The 19,435-nt window shown below is 45.8% G+C and overlaps 1 protein-coding gene across 2 annotated transcripts in view; it reads right to left on the bottom strand.

Moving 5' to 3' along the window:
* The window catches only part of LOC138651123 (uncharacterized), a 49,192-nt gene extending 43,409 nt beyond the window's left edge, over positions 1-5,783 (bottom strand). Inside the window, exons 1-2 of one of the 2 annotated variants that reach the window (XM_069741121.1) lie at positions 5,629-5,783; positions 987-1,043 (exon numbers count right to left, since the gene is read on the bottom strand). In XM_069741121.1, the coding sequence (XP_069597222.1) occupies positions 987-1,036 (50 nt within the window). In that variant the 5' untranslated portion in view covers positions 1,037-1,043; positions 5,629-5,783. The remainder of the gene's footprint in view (positions 1-986; positions 1,044-5,628) is intronic. The other variant, XM_069741122.1, reaches the window with a different exon arrangement.
* Between the last annotated feature and the right edge of the window lie 13,652 nt (positions 5,784-19,435).

Raw genomic sequence — 19,435 nt, 5'->3', positions numbered from 1 at the left:
GGGGTACAGGGCAAAGCCTCAGGGATATAGGGAGAGGATTTCCGGCTTTTCGGGCAGAGCCTGGGCAGGCTTGCCCAGGACGAGACATGCTCCATAGTGAGGACTGAGGATTCTCCGGTCATGGGGATAAAAGTTGATCTAGACAGGCAGCGTGGACGGACACTAACTCTGTGAGATCGCCCCCAGGAGAAATACGAGGTTCGGGACCAGGATGGGAGCTGGTGGTGTGCAACATACAGAGGCTGTAGGGAAAGCACAGGAAACATTGCCTTGTTTGCACCGTATTCAGTAAAGTTGTTACCGTTGGAACAGAACTGTGTCTTGTGGCGTTTCCTGAGATCTTGTCCCCTGCAACCAAAGTGAACGTGTGCTGAAGGTAACTGACTGTGCCGCAGGACTGGGACTTCACTTGTTTTTACATGTGCAAGGTGCCGGGGTGCTCACTGACTGAGGCTCAGTGAACTCGCTCACAACTACCACCTCGTGCCACCTTGTTACTGAGACATAAGTCCTTTATGTTCTCCCATATGGTGCTTCCATGTAGTAGCGTAATACTGACGTGTTTTCTTTTAGAAACATGAGACAAAATCTACATATAACAGAATCCCATAGAATAAAGAGCAATATGGATTTCAGATGTATCCTACAGAAATTATTCCATATGCACAGAGGCAAAAAAAAACCTGTAGGACCCAAAACACTTCCATGGACGCATTATTATGGGTTTCTACAACTTGTAGATACTACTTGGCCATAATACCGCCTTATGGTTGAGGCTTAACTCATGATACAGTAACTAAGCAAAGCTCTTATGAAAAGTTCCCTATCCATGATAAGATTGGATGAAGGACGGAGGATAAACATCAATGCACTCAGAAATGATTATACTGACACTTTTCTTACTTTTACGAGGTAGAAAAAAAGTGAAAAATGGAATAAATCGTGTGTGCGCGGCAGTATTATATCCACATGTTATCATCCGTTACCTTTCTTGGATGTCCGCCCAAGTTCTGCCGGATTTCATTGACGCCATCATCTGATTTCTGCAATAATAAGAAGAACATTGGCACAATTTTTTCTAATGAAAAATCAAATAGGAAGCGACAATCTAAAGTACGTTTCCAATTAGTTTCCCCTTAGGCTAATGTGCACATGTTGCGGATTTTGCAGCGGATCCGCAGCGGATCTGCAGCTATGGGTCCCCAGCAGCTTTCCATGTGTTTACAGTACAATGTAAACCTATGGAAAACGCAATCCGCAGTGCACATACTGCGGGAAAAAAAAATGCGCGGAAACGGTGCGGGTTACATTCCGCAGCATGTCAATTCTTTGTGCGGATTCCGCTGCGGCTTACACCTGCTCTATAATAGTAATCTGCAGGTCTAAAACCGCAGGTGTCTCCTGAGTATCCTCCGTCCATTTTCCTCCTTCTGTGCCAATCTATCCGTCCTGGTATCTCCTGCCTCCGCTTCCTGTTTTTCCCGCCTGCCTCTCGTGTTTCTCCTACGTCCTGTCCCCGGGTATCAGTGTCTGCTGCAATAGTCTCCTTTGGGCCTGCCCCTGACACTCCCTGTATAGGGGTGGTCTACCAGGCCAGCTCACCCTTGGGAGGTTCGTTGTCGTGGTCTACCGGGTTCACCCTAGGAGTTCCACAAACCCTACAATCTGGACTTCAGTAAATGGTAAAGTAACTTTCCCTGTCTCCTGCCTTATTACTCTGTACCATCTACTTCCATCACTATCCCTAGGGGGCCAGGCCTAGTTGGAGGGGGTTAAACACCTGCACTGCCATCATCACCTACCCCTCAGGGATCATCTGAAGTGTCGGCAATCTTACAGCCGAACACTCCAACTGGTATCACAAATTCTTTTTCTAATTTTTGTTTTCCTTTTCCTTTTTAATCCCTATTTCACTGTCCCCAGAGCACAGGGCACGACCGCCATCCCCGTGACCCCGAGAATCCAACGCTGCCCGGCGACCTGAATACCCCGCTCTGGGCAATACACACCAATAAGCAGTAGTACATAGACCCAAAAGATACAAAGTATCATAACACACCACTCAGAAGACAATATAAAAAGATAACAAATTTTATTAAAGTACATTAATGCTACAAGATGTAACAACAGACAATAAGCAGTAAGAGGAAGGATTATTAATACCCGAGTAAAGTGCACAAAAATTGAGATTGAGGTAGAGAGTAACCCAGGCTCTGGGATGAGGTAAGTATATATAATATAATAGCTTCATAGTAGCATGCATAAGAAATTAACCATCCTTTACCAAGGTGCAAAGTGCAAGTGCACAAGAGGTTAATATAAATACCGACACATACCCATAAGATCCGCCTGTCCTCAGTCTCAGAAAAAGCCCCGACGCGCGTTTCGCGTTCTTGCTTTGTCAAGGGGAAAAGAAATTGTGCGTGTCTGGGTAATTCACACCAATAAGCAGTAGTACATAGTAGTTGTAATATATGCAATAATAAACATTATTCCAACAGGTTAGCATTGTAGGTTTCCATTGTTCGGGTTATTGGTTCAAATCTAACCAAGGACAATCATTTTCCACCAGGTATAGACTGATGCTGAAATTCAGCCCTGGCATCACACAGGCCCATGTTGTCCCCGTCCCCATAAACCAGATGGGATATATTACCAATATTACCCTGGATGCTCCATCACAACTCTTAACAGTATGGATGTCTTGAGAACACCGATTCTGTTAACAACGTAGCAGACAAGGTGGCCCACGACCTGATAGGCCCTTCTGGCATTTGCCAGAATTGCCAGATGGCCAGTCCGGCCCTGGCTGCAACACATGCAGTCTGGTACATCATGTGCTATAATTATTGTATGCTATTGCTATGAATATAAATATTAGATTCTTGCATTAATGCATCTTATAACCTCCACAGATCACAATGCTTTTCTATTACGTTATGATCGGTCATCCACTTAAAAAGCAAGAAGAGACAGACATGCTCCAGCCCCGGTCCATGCGACGTGAAATCAGCATTACCGCTTCTGTCACATAGCCATCAGAAAAACAGTGGCTTCCATCAGCGTCTGTCAGAGGGAAAACCGTACACAACATAACCTCCGCAACTGTTATAAATATCAGGAAAAGCTACATTTCTCATTTTTGCTCGCTGACTGCTCTGTCTACGGGTGACAGAAAATAAAATAGCGATGGTATTTTAGAGGCATTGACAGGAGATTGTCGGTGAAATTATTCTTCACGTATGGACCAATCCAATATTTTAGGGGCATTTATATGAGATTGTCGGAGAAATTATTCTTTACGCATGGACCAATCCAAAAGGCTTTATGGGAATCCTGTAATTATCAGATTTTCTGCAAACTTCATGTATATTGTAGGCAAGAAAATTTCACTTAAAGAAGTTGGGATACGCGAACCCTGCGGAGAAGCGGAGGTCAACCGAGCATGTTAATGAGGCTCTAGATAAATTGTACAGGGTCAGGGAACCCAAATCTGTCAGACAGTAGTAAAAAAAACTGGATCTTCACATCTCATGTACATATTGTCAGGACTAGGACAACTCCTCAGGTGGACCCGCTGGACCGCGGCAGCGAACCTCCCTAGGGCGAGTAGACCTGGTGAACCACCCCCTATACAGGGAGCGTTAGGAGCAGGCCCAGGGGAGACTACCGCCATGGCAGCGGGTACCCAGGGGCAGACAACAAGAATTGCAGCGAGAGTCAGAAAGGACTGGCGGGCGGAATGACACTGCAGAGACACAGGGGCACAAGCAAGACGGAAACGACGTAGTTACTTGAGTACAAGAGGACACGAACAGACTGGAGAAACTGGCAGGCTGGTATGGCTTGAGACACGGGAACATGGGCAGGCAGGAGACACTGGTAGACTGGTACGGCAGAGACACAGGAAGGCAGGGATGAGACACTGGCAAGCAACCACTAGGAGAGAACAGAGAGGAGGGCGAAGGTAAGACCAAGAGGTTAAGTAGCGCAGGCTGTGCAGTGTGGTAGGCAGGGAGGAGAGAGAGACTACAGAGAAACGTAGGGCCAGAATCACTTGCAAAGTACAAATGACAGACAGGCACAGCCAGGAGGAAGAGGCGGCCTGATAAGCAGAGTGCACAGAGGAACTTCCGGGTCAGAGTCCTCCAGAGACATAGAGTGGGCTGGAAAGAGCGGCCAAAATCAAAGGGAGAAGTGTGCGCGTGCGCCGCAGAACTCAGTGCGTGCGCGCATGCGACGGGAGGCAGGAGCCGGCTGCGTGAGCAGAGGAGCAGAGGCCAGGAGACGAGCTGGAGCGCGCCGGGATGCCGAGGACCGGTAAGTGTAGCGGAACTCGGGGAGCGGCGACATGACACATGTACACATAGGAGATAAGTCCAACGACCCCCGATATTGGCAGCACCAGTTGACGGGGGTCTCCTAACCTAGTAGAGGATTATATTGCCTTTCTTTTTATTTCTTGAGAGATTTGCCACCACCAAAGGTTTCAAGCCGCGGCTTACTGCTATATGCCCATTAAGAACACATGCACACTCGCTATGGGTGTGCACGCATATGTATGGGAAAGAACATGGCTGGCTTTACTGTGGATCCACTGGCAGCAGATCAAGACCGCAGGATAGGTGATGACTTGGGTATGGTGGGGGTCCAATTGCTGGGACCGACTCCAATCCCAAAAAGTAGAATAGAGCCCTGTCCGAGCATGGGACTGATGGAGATAATAGAGTAGAGCGCTCGACTTAATCGACAGTTCAATAGACCATGAATGGAGGAGCCTGCTAGTGATTTAAGAACCCCATTCTTAGGATTAGTGTTGGTGGTGGTCTCAGCCTTCAGACCCCCATTGACTCATAAGTTAGCACCTACTAACTGTTGAGAATAACCCTTTAAATCTATGGCTGTTTGTATGTTTCTCCGGCACAAAACCATAAAACTGGCATTTACCATGAACGAATATTGCTCTTGCGCCCCACCCCAACATTTCCGGTAGCACTTTACTAGTCAGTGCCCCCCATTTACATAGCGGACACCCCAATATAAGATCTGAGGCATCTTCATGGATGGGGAGCTGGATGTTTGAGCTGGATGTTTTATATTTACATAAAACTTGTGAAATCTTCACCAGGGCGAAACGTCACCATTTAAAAGACCACAGCTGAAGCATGAACGCCGCATATCACCGTATAATAATATGTCGAAAAATCTATAAAAATCTATCAATAATCAAATTATCACAGGGAAATTAGATCCAAAATTGAATTCCTTTTCCCCACAGGAGCTGCCTAAAGCAGGCGTTCCCCACTCTGAGTACCTCGTTAGAGCAATTACCTGGAGCTGGGAGCGGGGTCTGTGCACAACCCATGTGGGGGGGCATCTGCTGCAGGATCATGTAATGGGGGGTCATTATACTGAGCGGTGCGCCGTGTGATGCAAGACTGGCAATATCTGTAAATGCAATGTACGGTGACTCGTGATCCTACTGTAAAGCTGCCGCAACGATGAGACGGGGATAATCATTGCTGGCAGCTCCCGCAGCCCACACATTGCAGCACCGGGGCTCGATGCCACGTACAGAAGCATGCAAGAACCGACGACGGCACAAATCATTAAAATGCGTTTACAGACCATTTGTCGTATCGGGGGCTGGAATAGCTCTTCGTGTTCACTGTGTGAAGACCATGGGAGTAGTAGTTATATAATGCAGGGAATAGCAGAGAGGAATCCAATAGATATAAGAGACACAGGCAGTGCTGCTTAGTAACACCCCACCCCACACAAGCGTACAGTCAGCGCTTCACATGAGTGACACCGGCAGCTAAATGCCAAGGGGAGGAGTGGTGTATAGACACAAAGAGACCGACATATACAGGCAACACACACCTACATAAAAACACACACATACATATACATAAAACACACATACATACAATCACACATACACATACATAAAATCACACATACACATACATAAAAACACACACCTAAATAAAAATACACACACATACATATACATAAAAACACACAAACATATGCATAAAAATACACATATATAAAAACACACATATACATAAAACACACACATATACATAAAAACACACACATACATATACGTAAAACACACCTACATACAATCACACATACACATACATAAAAACACACATCTGGAGGAGAGAAGGTTTTTCCACCAACATAGAAGAGGATTCTTTACTGTTAGGGCAGTGAGAATCTGGAATTGCTTGCCTGAGGAGGTGGTGATGGCGAACTCAGTCGAGGGGTTCAAGAGAGGCCTGGATGTCTTCCTGGAGCAGAACAATATTGTATCATACAATTATTAGGTTCTGTAGAAGGATGTAGATCTGGGGATTTATTATGATGGAATATAGGCTGAACTGGATGGACAAATGTCTTTTTTCGGCCTTACTAACTATGTTACTATGTTACTATGTTACTATGTTACACCTAAATAAAAATACACACACATACATATACATAAAAACACACAAACATATGCATAAAAATACACATACATAAAAACACACATATACATAAAACACACACATATACATAAAAACACACATATACATAAAAACACACACATACATACAAACACACACATACAGGAAAACACACATACATAAAACATACATATACATAAAAGCACACATATATAAAAACACACACACATACATGAAAACACACACATAAAAACACACATATACATAAAACACACACCTGCATAAAAACACACACATATACATAAAGCACACACATACCTATACATTAAACACACATACAAACATAAAAACACACACACAAACAATATATAAAAAGACACACATACACTTGCATAAAAACACTCACATACATTAAAAACACACATTTAAAAACACACATACATAAAAACAAACATAAAAACGCACATACATATACATAAAAACACACACACATACATGAAAGCACACACATAATAGACATAAAAACACACACATACATAAACACACACATACATATACATACACACACAATGCAGGTATACACATACACATACAAGCAAATGCACAAAAGCATAAACATACACTTACACACTATGCAGGTATACATATACACACAAACACATAAACATACATATACACGTATACACATAGATACACATAAAAATGCATACACGCACATATACAAGTACCTATTATTACAGACCCTCTCATCCCTTGGCATCACAGACTTGGCCTTATCCTGGATCTCTTCATACCTAACTGACCGGACATTCAGCGTCTCCCACTCACACACCACCTCCTCACCTCGCCCCCTATCTGTCGGAGTCCCGCAAGGTTCAGTCCTAGGGCCCCTGCTCTTCTCCATTTACACTTTTGGCCTGGGACAGCTCATAGAATCTCACGGTTTTCAGCAGAGGTGTATCTAGGGTTTCTGGCACCCGGGGCAAGAATTCATTTCAGCTCCCCTCCCCCACCCCCAAGGACATATGCCCCCCGTCAGCCCCATCATTGCCGTCTCCTCCCCCACCATCCCCATCATTGCCCTCTCCCTGACAGCCCCATCATTGCCCTCTCCTCCTCCACCATCCCCATCATTGCTCTCTCCCCGTCAGCCCCATCATTGCCCTCTCCTCCTCCACCATCCCCATCATAGCTCTCTCCCCGTCAGCCCCATCATTGCCCTCTCCTCCCCCCACACACATTCACATACACACACACATTCACATACACACATACATACACATTCACATACACACACATTCACACACACACACATTCGCATATGCATACACACACATACACACACACATTCACACATACACACATTCACATACACACATTCACACATACACACATTCACATACACACATTCACACACACATACACACATTCACATACACACATTATTCACATACACACACACATTCACATACACCTCTCACCTCTCCTCGCGCTCTGCCACAGCATCTCATCGCCTTCCTCTGACACAGCCAGCCGCTGAATGATGACGTCATCCAGCGGCGCGTCTCTGTGAGAGGAAGCAAGAGGAAGCAGGAAGACCGATCGCTGGGCAGCGGAGCTGCAGGGATTTCTCCCTGCCCACCGCAGCCACTCTACAGGGGCTCCCCTCCACCTCTGCACACGTTGGGAGCCGGCGCTCTGCAGCTTTTCTGTGCCGGCTCTCAGCTTGACAGTCGGCACAGAGATCAGCTGACTCCCAGACCGGGTCGGCAGAATGCAGCCGCCGGGGGAGACACTGTGGACCGCCGAATTAGGTGGCCCGACTGCGCCCCCCTGCCGGCTGCGCCCGGGGCACATGCCCCGGCTGCCCCCCCTAGATACGCCACTGGTTTTCAGTATCATCTCTATGCTGACGACACGCAGATCTACATCTCTGGACCAGATATCACCACCCTACTAACCAGAATCCCTCAATGTCTGTCCGCTATTTCATCCTTCTTCTCCGCTAGATTTCTAAAACTTAACATGGACAAAACAGAATTCATCATCTTTCCTCCATCTCACGTGACCCCCCCCAATGAACCTATCCATTACAGTAAATGGCTGCCCACTCTCCCCAGTCCCACAAGCTCGCTGACTCGGGGTAATCCTTGACACTAATCTCTCCTTCAAACCGCATATCCAAGCCCTTTCCACTTCCTGCCGCCTTTAACTCAAAAATATTTCCTGGATCCGTACATTCCTAAACCAAGAATCTGCAAAAACCCTAGTCCATTCCCTCATCATCTCCTGCCTCGACTACTGTAACCTCCTGCTCTGTGGCCTCCCCTCTAACATTCTCGCACCCCTCCAATGTATTCTAAACTCTGCTGCCCGACTAATCCACCTGTCCCCCCGCTATTCCCCGGCCTCTCCCCTATGTCAATCCCTTCACTGGCTCCCCATTACCCAGAGACTCCACTACAAAACCCTAACCATGACATACAAAGCCATCCACAACCTGTCTCCTCCATACATCTGTGACCTTGTCTCCCGGTACTTACCTGCACGCAACCTCCAATCCTCACAAAATCTCCTTCTCTACTCTCCTCTTATCTCCTCTTCCCACAATCACATACAAGATTTCTCCTGCGTATCCCCCCTACTCTGGAACTCTCTACCACAACATATCAGACTCTCACCTACCATGGAAACCTTCAAAAAGAACCTGAAGACCCACCTCTTCCGACAAGCCTACAACCTGCAGTGACCACCGATCGACCAAACCACTGCATGACCAGCTCTACCCTCACCTACTGTATCCTCACCCATCCCTTTTAGATTGTGAGCCCTCGCTGGCAGGGTCCTCTCTCCTCTTGTACCAGTTATGACTTGTATTGTTCAAGATTATTGTACCTGTTTTTATTATGTATACCCCTCCTCACATGTAAAGCGCCATGGAATAAATGGCACTATAATAATAAATCTATATACATAATTGTCTAAGGGGTACTTCCGTCTGTCTGTCTGTCCTTCTGTCACAGATATTCATTGGTCGTGGCCTCTGTCTATCATGGAAATCCAAGTCGCTGATTGGTCGCCACAAAACAGCCACAACCAGTCCGGAAGAAAATGGCCGCTCTATACTCCCCGCAGTTAGTGGCCGACGCCCGCTCCCCGCAGTCAGTGTCCCCGGCGCTCTGCTCCCTGCAGTCAGTGTCCCCGGCGCTCCGCTCCTCGCAGTCAGTGTCCCCGGCGCTCCGCTCCTCGCAGTCAGTGTCCCCGGTGCTCCGCTCCCCACAGTCAGTGTCCCCGGGGCGCCGCTTCATACTCCCCTCCGGTCACCGCTAACACAGGGTTAATGCCAGCGATAACGGACCGCATTATGCCGCGGGTAACGCATTCCGTTACCGCCGCTATTAACCCTGTGTGTCCCCAACCTTTTACTATTGATGCTGCCTATGCGGCATCTATTTTGAAAAGACAACCTCAGGATGTGACACTGAGCACTTTCACTCAATTTCTTTTGTCGACTATGGCAAGGCCAGTTCTAAGTGGAACCTGTCTTGCTAAACCGCTGAATAGTCTTGGCCACAATGCTGCAGCTCAGTCTCAGGGCGTTGGCAATCTTCTTATAGCCTAGGCCATCTTTATGTAGAGCAACTATTATTTTTTAAGATCCTCAGAGAGTTCTTTGCTATGAGGTGCCAAGTTCAACTTCCAGCGACCAATATGAGAGAGTGTGAGAGCGATAACACCAAATTTTACACACCTGCTCCCCATTCACACCTGAGACCTTGTAAGACTAATGAGTCACATGATACCTGGGAGGGAAAATGGCTAATTGGGTACAATCTGTCCATCTTTACTTAGGGGTGTACGCAGTTTTGCTGCCAGTAATTTAGACATTAATGGCTGTGTTTTGAGTTATTTAGAGGACAAACCAAACTTACAGCCGGGGGAAGATTTTCAGATAAATCCCCTAGCAAGATTCTCTTTAGCAAATTTGGACATGGCTCGGGTCTCAGCGTAGGAGATGGGGTACATTTGCCTGAAGGAGAATGACAGGACAGTCATACAGCCTATGAGGTGGTAGTGAAATTCAAGGGAAAAGAAAGCGGTCACTAGGGAGTGCTGTGAGGGTCACAGTTAAAATTGAAAGCAAAAGGTCCACTGCAGCTCCAGCCGTTAACCTTCTAGGAGGATACAAAATGCAGTAAAGAATACTAATAACGGTCCTAGGAGCGCTGGAAATGAGACCAAAACAAGGATTTTAGTGTTGAACCACAACGCGTTTCAACGGTTAAACCGTCTTCATCAGGTGGAAGTTTCACCTGATGAAGACGGTTTAACCGTTGAAACGCGTTGTGGTTTAACACTAAAATCCTTGTTTAGGTCTCATTTCCAGCGCTCCTAGGACCGTTATTACTATACTTTACTGAATGAGGTGGTAGTGTCTCAGGTTCCTTCTTGTGAAAGACTTTGGCGTGCCACCAATATGGTGTAGGCAAGCCAAGGTAAGTTGGATGGAGAAGCTGGAGGTCGAGAAGGACGAAAGGGAAATAGACAAGTCTCGTGGCACTCCTGTCCCCAATGGAGAAGTTCTCCGGGTCTCCAATCCAAGGCATGTTCGTATCTCTGCAGCCATGGCAGACCTAGTAGCATAGGGTGAGACATACCAGACAGCATGTAGAAAGGACAATAGCAAGTAGCCGACAGCACATCAGACACGTGGATGCAAGTCCTAGTTCCACTGGACCCCATGGAATGTGTACAAACCAAAGAAGCAATGAAGGACAACATCCAATCCGGGTGAAATGTTCAAAACAAGATTCCTTTATTTGCCAAATGCAACGTTTCAACCACAAGGGTCTTTTTCAAGCATGCTTCTTTAGCGTGTAGAAAGGAATCTTTTCCGAGTGTAGCATTCCTACCTGAAGTACCACGGGCTCGATAATGAACAGGATGGTCCCTTCCACCAAAGAAACCACCAATGGATACTGTAGACAGTGGGTGTGGACCCACTGCGCCATAGGCCAAGCTTATCCTAGAAGTGCTTGACTAAGTGGCTTCCTGGTTTTCACAAGAAACTTTGATGGTGAACAAAGGATTGGGCTGCAGAAAGTCATTAGGTGCAACTTCAGGGTGTAACGAAAATGATGGAACCAATGTGACGTGGTCCAAGAAGAGCCTGGAGGGACATAACTAGGTGTGCACCTGACTCTTAACTAAAGCCTCTGATGGTGGGGTTAGGCTTGGCTCCTGATGAACACCAGATGCTGCTACAAAAGAGACCACAGACATATGGCAGCTGACCCTCAAGGGACTGGTACCAGGAATGGCCCATAGGGAGGGACAGCAGATGCAGGCAGGCACTGAAGGAACACATGTACCACGGACACAGATGGGACCAGTTGGTGTACAGAAGCACTGGCAGGTGCGGGCTGGACCACCTGGTAGACAGATGAGCACTGGCAGATACGGACTGGTCCAGCTGATATACAGATGATCACTGTCAGGTGCGGACTGGACTGGCTGATGTACAGATGAGCACTGGCAGGTGTGGACTGAACCAGCTAAGCACTGGCAGGTGCCAGATATTGGAAGAACTGCATAGCGAGCTTGAGCAATGACGTAAGACCGGCCAGAGGAATGAAGTGAGCCATCTTAGAGAACTGATCCGCCATGACCCAGATGATGTTGTAACCCTCGGGTAGAGGAAGGTCCATGATAAAGTCCAGAGCAATATGTTGCCAGGGAGCAGAAAGAACCATCAAAGGTTTGAGAAAACCAGCAGGTTTGTTCCTTGGGCACTTATTTCTGGAGCATTGTGAGCAAGCGGTTACAAAGTCCTGAACATCGTTAATTAGCAGCGACCACTAGAAGCGACAAGTAATCAGCTCAGTAGATTTACAGATGCCAACATGGCCGGCTAGCTTGCATTTGTGTCCCAAGGACAGAATTCTTTTCCTCCTAACAGTAGGAAGAAAGGTCTCACCCAGAGAAAGGTCTTTCAGAAGGAGAGTGGCCACCAACAGTGTGCAAAGCAGTCATCAAAGCAAAAGGTGGCTACTTTGAAGAACCTAGAATATAAGACATAATTTCAGTTGTTTCACTTTTTTTGTTAAGTATATAATTCCACATGTGTTAATTCATAGTTTTGATGCCTTCAGTGTGAATGTACAATTTTCATAGTCATGAAAATACAGAAAAATATTTAAATGAGAAGGCGTGTCCATACTTTTGATCTGTACTGTATATATTTATACCGTTTATATATTTTGTATATGGAGTGGGTTTTTGTGAGATCACCATTTAGATCTATCAATTAAGTTTTTTTTTTAAATGAGAAAACATCCATGAATTCATCATGAACCATGGGTCATGTATTCTTGACATTATACATATGAAACATTGCACAAATCGTGGATTATAGTGAAAACAAGAAATATCCTCCTATAATATCACATTCTAGAAGTGTTACAAGCAATGAGGATGTTTCTTGTTGAGAACACTTAGAAATATCTAAGATTGAATATGATTTTATGATGTAAGAAGGGAATTGTTTTCCATATTCATGAATAAATATGTCACTATTCCATTTCCCATTTCCATTCCCATACCGGACAGATTGGGTTGCTTTCATTGTCAACCAATCTCAATTTTTGTTGCTGAGAAATATATGAGAAGATCACTGATCTACTGAGTGGAAAAGTTGACCCAGACAGAGAGTATTATGTGAGGTCGCAAGACGGTTCACTTCATCTCAGCACAGCAAGTAAATAATTCCAGAGGCTTCCAAATGTTTCATGTATGTAATGGGATACATAATATCAGCTTTATATATTCTTAATTTACTAAATCTATCTTATCTATCTATCTATCTATCTATCTATCTATCTATCTATCTATTATATATCTATCTATAGATCCCGGGTCTTGTGGTGTGCTCCCAGTATACGGCTGTGTGACGTGACGAGTCGACACATTTATTCTTAATTATGCTAGACCTATTATTCAAGTAGGCCCAGGGACACGAGCTATTATTCATATGAGTCTGAACGTTGACTCTAGTTATAGATTTAATTGATGTTTGTTAATTGTTGAATGACTGCAGTCCTTGCAGCTTATTGTCCTACTATCCTTGGGGGGCAGGGATGCAGGATTATTGAGCAATCGATGTTTGCTGTTATGTTGATTACTCCTTGCACCAGTTCATGCAGCTGGTTGACCTGCAAAAATTGAAGAATAAACTCTGCTGATTGATCGAATACTCGAACAATGAGAGCTAACCTCATCCCACCTTCCTCCCGACCTATGGCTGATGGCCTGACGTAGAGATGTGGGTATAAAAAGGGAACTGTATCCTGCAGGTTATAATTTACTATCGAAAGGAAGGATACAAGTGAACCACCTTCAATATTATAATGTATTTACACTTGATCTGTACTTTGTGGCAGAGAATTCTGAGTTTTCTATGCCAAGGTCAATCTCTGATAGCAACAAATTTAGTGCAGAAATTGGAGATAGAAATGAATAGGTCAGGGCTGCAGTTGAACAACTCAGACCCCACCTATTGTACTGAAGCATCAAATGAGTGTGTTCAAAGCGCAATGAAAACGCAGGAAGAGGTGAGCTGTGACATCACCTATTGTGAATGGTGGATCCTGTGTTATCTACTGTATATAGAGGTGTTATCAGTCATTGTACAGGAGGAGGAGGTGAGCTGTGACATCACCTATTGTGAATGGTGGATCCTGTGTTATCTACTGTATATACAGGTGTTATCAGTCATTGTACAGGAGGAGAAGGTGAGCTGTGACATCACCTATTGTGAATGGTGGATTCTGTGTTATCTACTGTATATAGAGGTGTTATCAGTCATTGTACAGGAGGAGGAGGTGAGCTGTGACATCACCTATTGTGAATGGTGGATCCTGTGTTATCTACTGTATACAGAGGTGTTATCAGTCATTGTACAGGAAGAGGAGTGTTATGATAGGCAATTCAGTAACACAATGTACATAGCGATCAGAGCACATACAGTGATCTGACAATAACCCAAAATAATAGAACGAGCTCTGAGACGTGGAAACTCTGTAGACCGCAATTCCTGATCCTCTCCAAACACAACTAGAGGCAGCTGTGGATTGCGCCTAACGCTCCCTATGCAACTCGGCACAGCCTGAGAAACTAACTAGCCTGAAGATAGAAAAATAAGCCTACCTTGCCTCAGAGAAATACCCCAAAGGAAAAGGCAGCCCCCCACATATAATGACTGTGAGTAAGATGAAAAGGCAAACGTAGGGATGAAATAGATTCAGCAAAGTGAGGCCCGATATTCTAGACAGAACGAGGATAGGAAAGATAACTTTGCGGTCTACACAAAACCCTAAAGAAAACCACGCAAAGGGGGCAAAAAGACCCTCCGTACCGAACTAACGGCACGGAGGTACACCCTTTGCATCCCAGAGCTTCCAGCAAAACAAATAGACAAGCTGGACAGAAAAAATAGCAACAAATAGCAAAGAAGCACTTAGCTATGCAGAGCAGCAGGCCACAGGAATGATCCAGAGAAACACAAGTCCAACACTGGAACATTGACAGGAAGCATGGATCAAAGCATCAGGTGGAGTTAAGTAGAGAAGCAGCTAACGACCTCACCAGATCACCTGAGGGAGGAAACTCAGAAGCTGCAGTACCACTTTCCTCCACAAACGGAAGCTCCCAGAGAGAATCAGCCGAAGTACCACTTGTGACCACAGGAGTGAACTCTGCCACAGAATTCACAACAGTACCCCCCCCTTGAGGAGGGGTCACCGAGCCCTCACCAGAGCCCCCAGGCCGACCAGGATGAGCCGCATGAAAGGCACGAACAAGATCGGGAGCATGGACATCAGAGGCAAAAACCCAGGAATTATCCTCCTGAGCATAACCCTTCCATTTAACCAGATACTGGAGTTTCCGTCTTGAAACACGAGAATCCAAAATCTTCTCCACAATATACTCCAATTCCCCCTCCACCAAAACCGGGGCAGGAGGCTCAACAGATGGGACCATAGGTGCCACGTATCTCCGCAACAATGACCTATGGAATACGTTATGTATGGAAAAAGAATCTGGAAGGGTCAGACGAAAAGACACAGGATTAAGAACCTCAGAAATCCTGTACGGACCAATAAAACGAGGTTTAAACTTAGGAGAGGAAACCTTCATAGGAATATGACGAGAAGATAACCAAACCAGATCCCCAACACGAAGTCGGGGACCCACACGGCGTCTGCGATTAGCGAAAAGTTGAGCCTTCTCCTGGGACAAGGTCAAATTGTCCACTACCTGAGTCCAAATCTGCTGCAACCTGTCCACCACAGTATCCACACCAGGACAGTCCGAAGACTCAACCTGTCCTGAAGAGAAACGAGGATGGAACCCAGAATTGCAGAAAAACGGCGAAACCAAGGTAGCCGAGCTGGCCCGATTATTAAGGGCGAACTCAGCCAAAGGCAAAAAGGACACCCAGTCATCCTGATCAGCAGAAACAAAGCATCTCAGATATGTTTCCAAGGTCTGATTGGTTCGTTCGGTCTGGCCATTAGTCTGAGGATGGAAAGCCGAGGAAAAAGACAAGTCAATGCCCATCCTACCACAAAAGGCTCGCCAAAACCTCGAAACAAACTGGGAACCTCTGTCAGAAACAATATTCTCTGGAATGCCATGCAAACGAACCACATGCTGGAAGAACAAAGGCACCAAATCAGAGGAGGAAGGCAATTTAGACAAGGGTACCAGATGGACCATCTTAGAAAAGCGATCACAGACCACCCAAATGACTGACATCTTTTGAGAAACGGGATGGTCAGAAATAAAATCCATAGAGATATGTGTCCAAGGCCTCTTCGGGACCGGCAAGGGCAAAAGCAACCCACTGGCACAAGAACAGCAGGGCTTAGCCCGAGCACAAATCCCACAGGACTGCACAAAAGTATGCACATCCCGCGACAGAGAGGGCCACCAAAAGGATTTAGCCACTAACTCTCTGGTACCAAAGATTCCAGGATGACCAGCCAACACCGAACAATGAAGTTCAGAGATAACTCTGTTCGTCCACCTATCAGGGACAAACAGTTTCTCCGCTGGGCAACGATCAGGTTTATTAGCCTGAAATTTTTGCAGCACCCGCCGCAAATCAGGGGAGATGGCAGACACAATTACTCCTTCCTTGAGGATACCCGCCGGCTCAGATAAACCCGGAGAGTCGGGCACAAAACTCCTAGACAGAGCATCCGCCTTCACATTTTTAGAGCCCGGAAGGTACGAAATCACAAAGTCAAAACGGGCAAAAAACAACGACCAACGAGCTTGTCTAGGATTCAAGCGCTTGGCAGACTCGAGATAAGTCAAGTTCTTATGATCAGTCAATACCACCACGCGATGCTTAGCTCCTTCAAGCCAATGACGCCACTCCTCGAATGCCCACTTCATGGCCAGCAACTCTCGGTTGCCCACATCATAATTTCGCTCAGCAGGCGAAAACTTCCTGGAAAAGAAAGCGCATGGTTTCATCACTGAGCCACCAGAACCTCTCTGTGACAAAACAGCCCCTGCTCCAATCTCAGAAGCATCAACCTCGACCTGGAACGGAAGAGAAACATCTGGTTGACACAACACAGGGGCAGAAGAAAAACGACGCTTCAACTCTTGAAAAGCTTGCACAGCAGCAGAAGACCAATTGACCAAATCAGCACCCTTCTTGGTCAAATCGGTCAATGGTTTGGCAACACTAGAAAAATTGCAGATGCAGCGACGATAAAAATTAGCAAAGCCCAGGAACTTTTGCAGACTTTTCAGAGATGTCGGCTGAGTCCAATCATGGATGGCTTGGACCTTAACCAGATCCATCTCGATAGTAGAAGGGGAAAAGATGAACCCCAAAAATGAAACCTTCTGCACACCAAAGAGACACTTTGATCCCTTCACAAACAAAGAATTAGCACACAGGACCTGAAAAACCGTTCTGACCTGCTTCACATGAGACTCCCAATCATCCGAGAAGATCAAAATGTCATCCAAGTACACAATCAGGAATTTATCCAGGTACTCACGGAAGATGTCATGCATAAAGGATTGAAACACTGATGGAGCATTGGCAAGTCCGAACGGCATCACTAGATACTCAAAATGACCCTCGGGCGTATTAAATGCAGTTTTCCATTCATCGCCTTGCCTGATTCTCACCAGATTATACGCACCACGAAGATCTATCTTAGTGAACCGACTAGCCCCCTTAATCCGAGCAAACAAATCAGATAACAATGGCAAGGGGTACTGAAATTTAACAGTGATCTTATTAAGAAGGCGGTAATCTATACACGGTCTCAGCGAACCATCCTTCTTGGCTACAAAAAAGAACCCTGCTCCTAATGGCGACGATGACGGGCGAATATGCCCCTTCTCCAGGGATTCCTTCACATAACTGCGCATAGCGGTGTGCTCAGGCACGGATAAATTAAACAGTCGACCTTTTGGGAATTTACTACCAGGAATCAAATTGATAGCACAATCACAATCCCTATGCGGAGGCAGGGCATCGGACTTGGGCTCATCAAATACATCCCGGAAATCAGACAAGAACTCTGGAACCTCAGAAGGAGTGGATGACGAAATTGACAGAAATGGAACATCACCATGTACCCCCTGACAACCCCAGCTGGACACCAACATGGAATTCCAATCCAATACTGGATTATGGGCTTGTAGCCATGGCAACCCCAACACGACCACATCATGCAGATTATGCAACACCAAAAAGCGAATAACCTCCTGATGTGCAGGAGCCATGCACATGGTCAGCTGAGTCCAGTATTGAGGCTTATTCTTGGCCAAAGGTGTAGCATCAATTCCTCTCAATGGAATAGGACATTGCAAGGGCTCCAATAAAAACCCACAACGTTTAGCATAATCCAAGTCCATCAAATTCAGGGCAGCGCCTGAATCCACAAACGCCATGACAGAATACGACGACAAGGAGCATATCAAGGTAACGGACAGAAGAAATTTTGACTGTACAGTACCAATGGCGGCAGACCTAGCGAACCGCTTAGTGCGGTTAGGACAATCAGAGATAGCATGAGTGGAATCACCACAGTTGAAACACAGCCCATTCAGACGTCTGTGTTCTTGCCGTTCAACTCTGGTCATAGTCCTATCGCACTGCATAGGCTCAGGTTTAATCTCAGACAATACCGCCAAATGGTGCACAGATTTACGCTCACGCAAGCGTCGACCGATCTGAATGGCCCAAGACATAGACTCATTCAAACCAGCAGGCATAGGAAATCCCACCATGACATCCTTAAGGGCTTCAGAGAGACCCTTTCTGAAAATGGCTGCAAGCGCAGATTCATTCCATTGAGTGAGCACGGACCATTTTCTAAATTTCTGGCAATATAGCTCTATCTCATCCTGACCCTGACAAAGAGCCAGCAAATTTTTTTCTGCCTGATCTACTGAATTGGGCTCATCGTACAGCAATCCAAGCGCCAGGAAAAACGCATCGATATCACTCAATGCAGGATCTCCTGGCGCAAGAGAAAATGCCCAGTCCTGAGGGTCGCCACGCAAAAAAGAAATGACGATCCTAACCTGTTGAACTGGGTCACCAGAGGAGCGAGGTTTCAAAGCCAGAAATAGTTTACAATTATTCTTGAAACTCAGAAATTTAGTTCTATCTCCAAAAAACAAATCTGGAATAGGAATTCTCGGTTCTAACAAAGAATTCTGAACCACAAAATTTTGAATATCTTGAACTCTTGCAGTGAGCTGATCCACACATGAAGACAGACCTTTAATGTCCATTGTAACACCTGTGTCCTGAACCACCCAAATGTCTAGGGGAAAAAAAAGACAAATCACAGTGCAAAGGAAAAAAAATGGTCTCAGAACTTCTTTTTTCCCTCTATTGAGAATCATTAGTACTTTTGGCTTCCTGTACTGTTATG

The sequence above is a fragment of the Ranitomeya imitator genome, chromosome 10, assembly GCF_032444005.1.
Source record: "Ranitomeya imitator isolate aRanImi1 chromosome 10, aRanImi1.pri, whole genome shotgun sequence".
NCBI lineage: Eukaryota > Metazoa > Chordata > Amphibia > Anura > Dendrobatidae > Ranitomeya > Ranitomeya imitator.
This window is presented reverse-complemented; position numbering and strand designations above follow the sequence as displayed.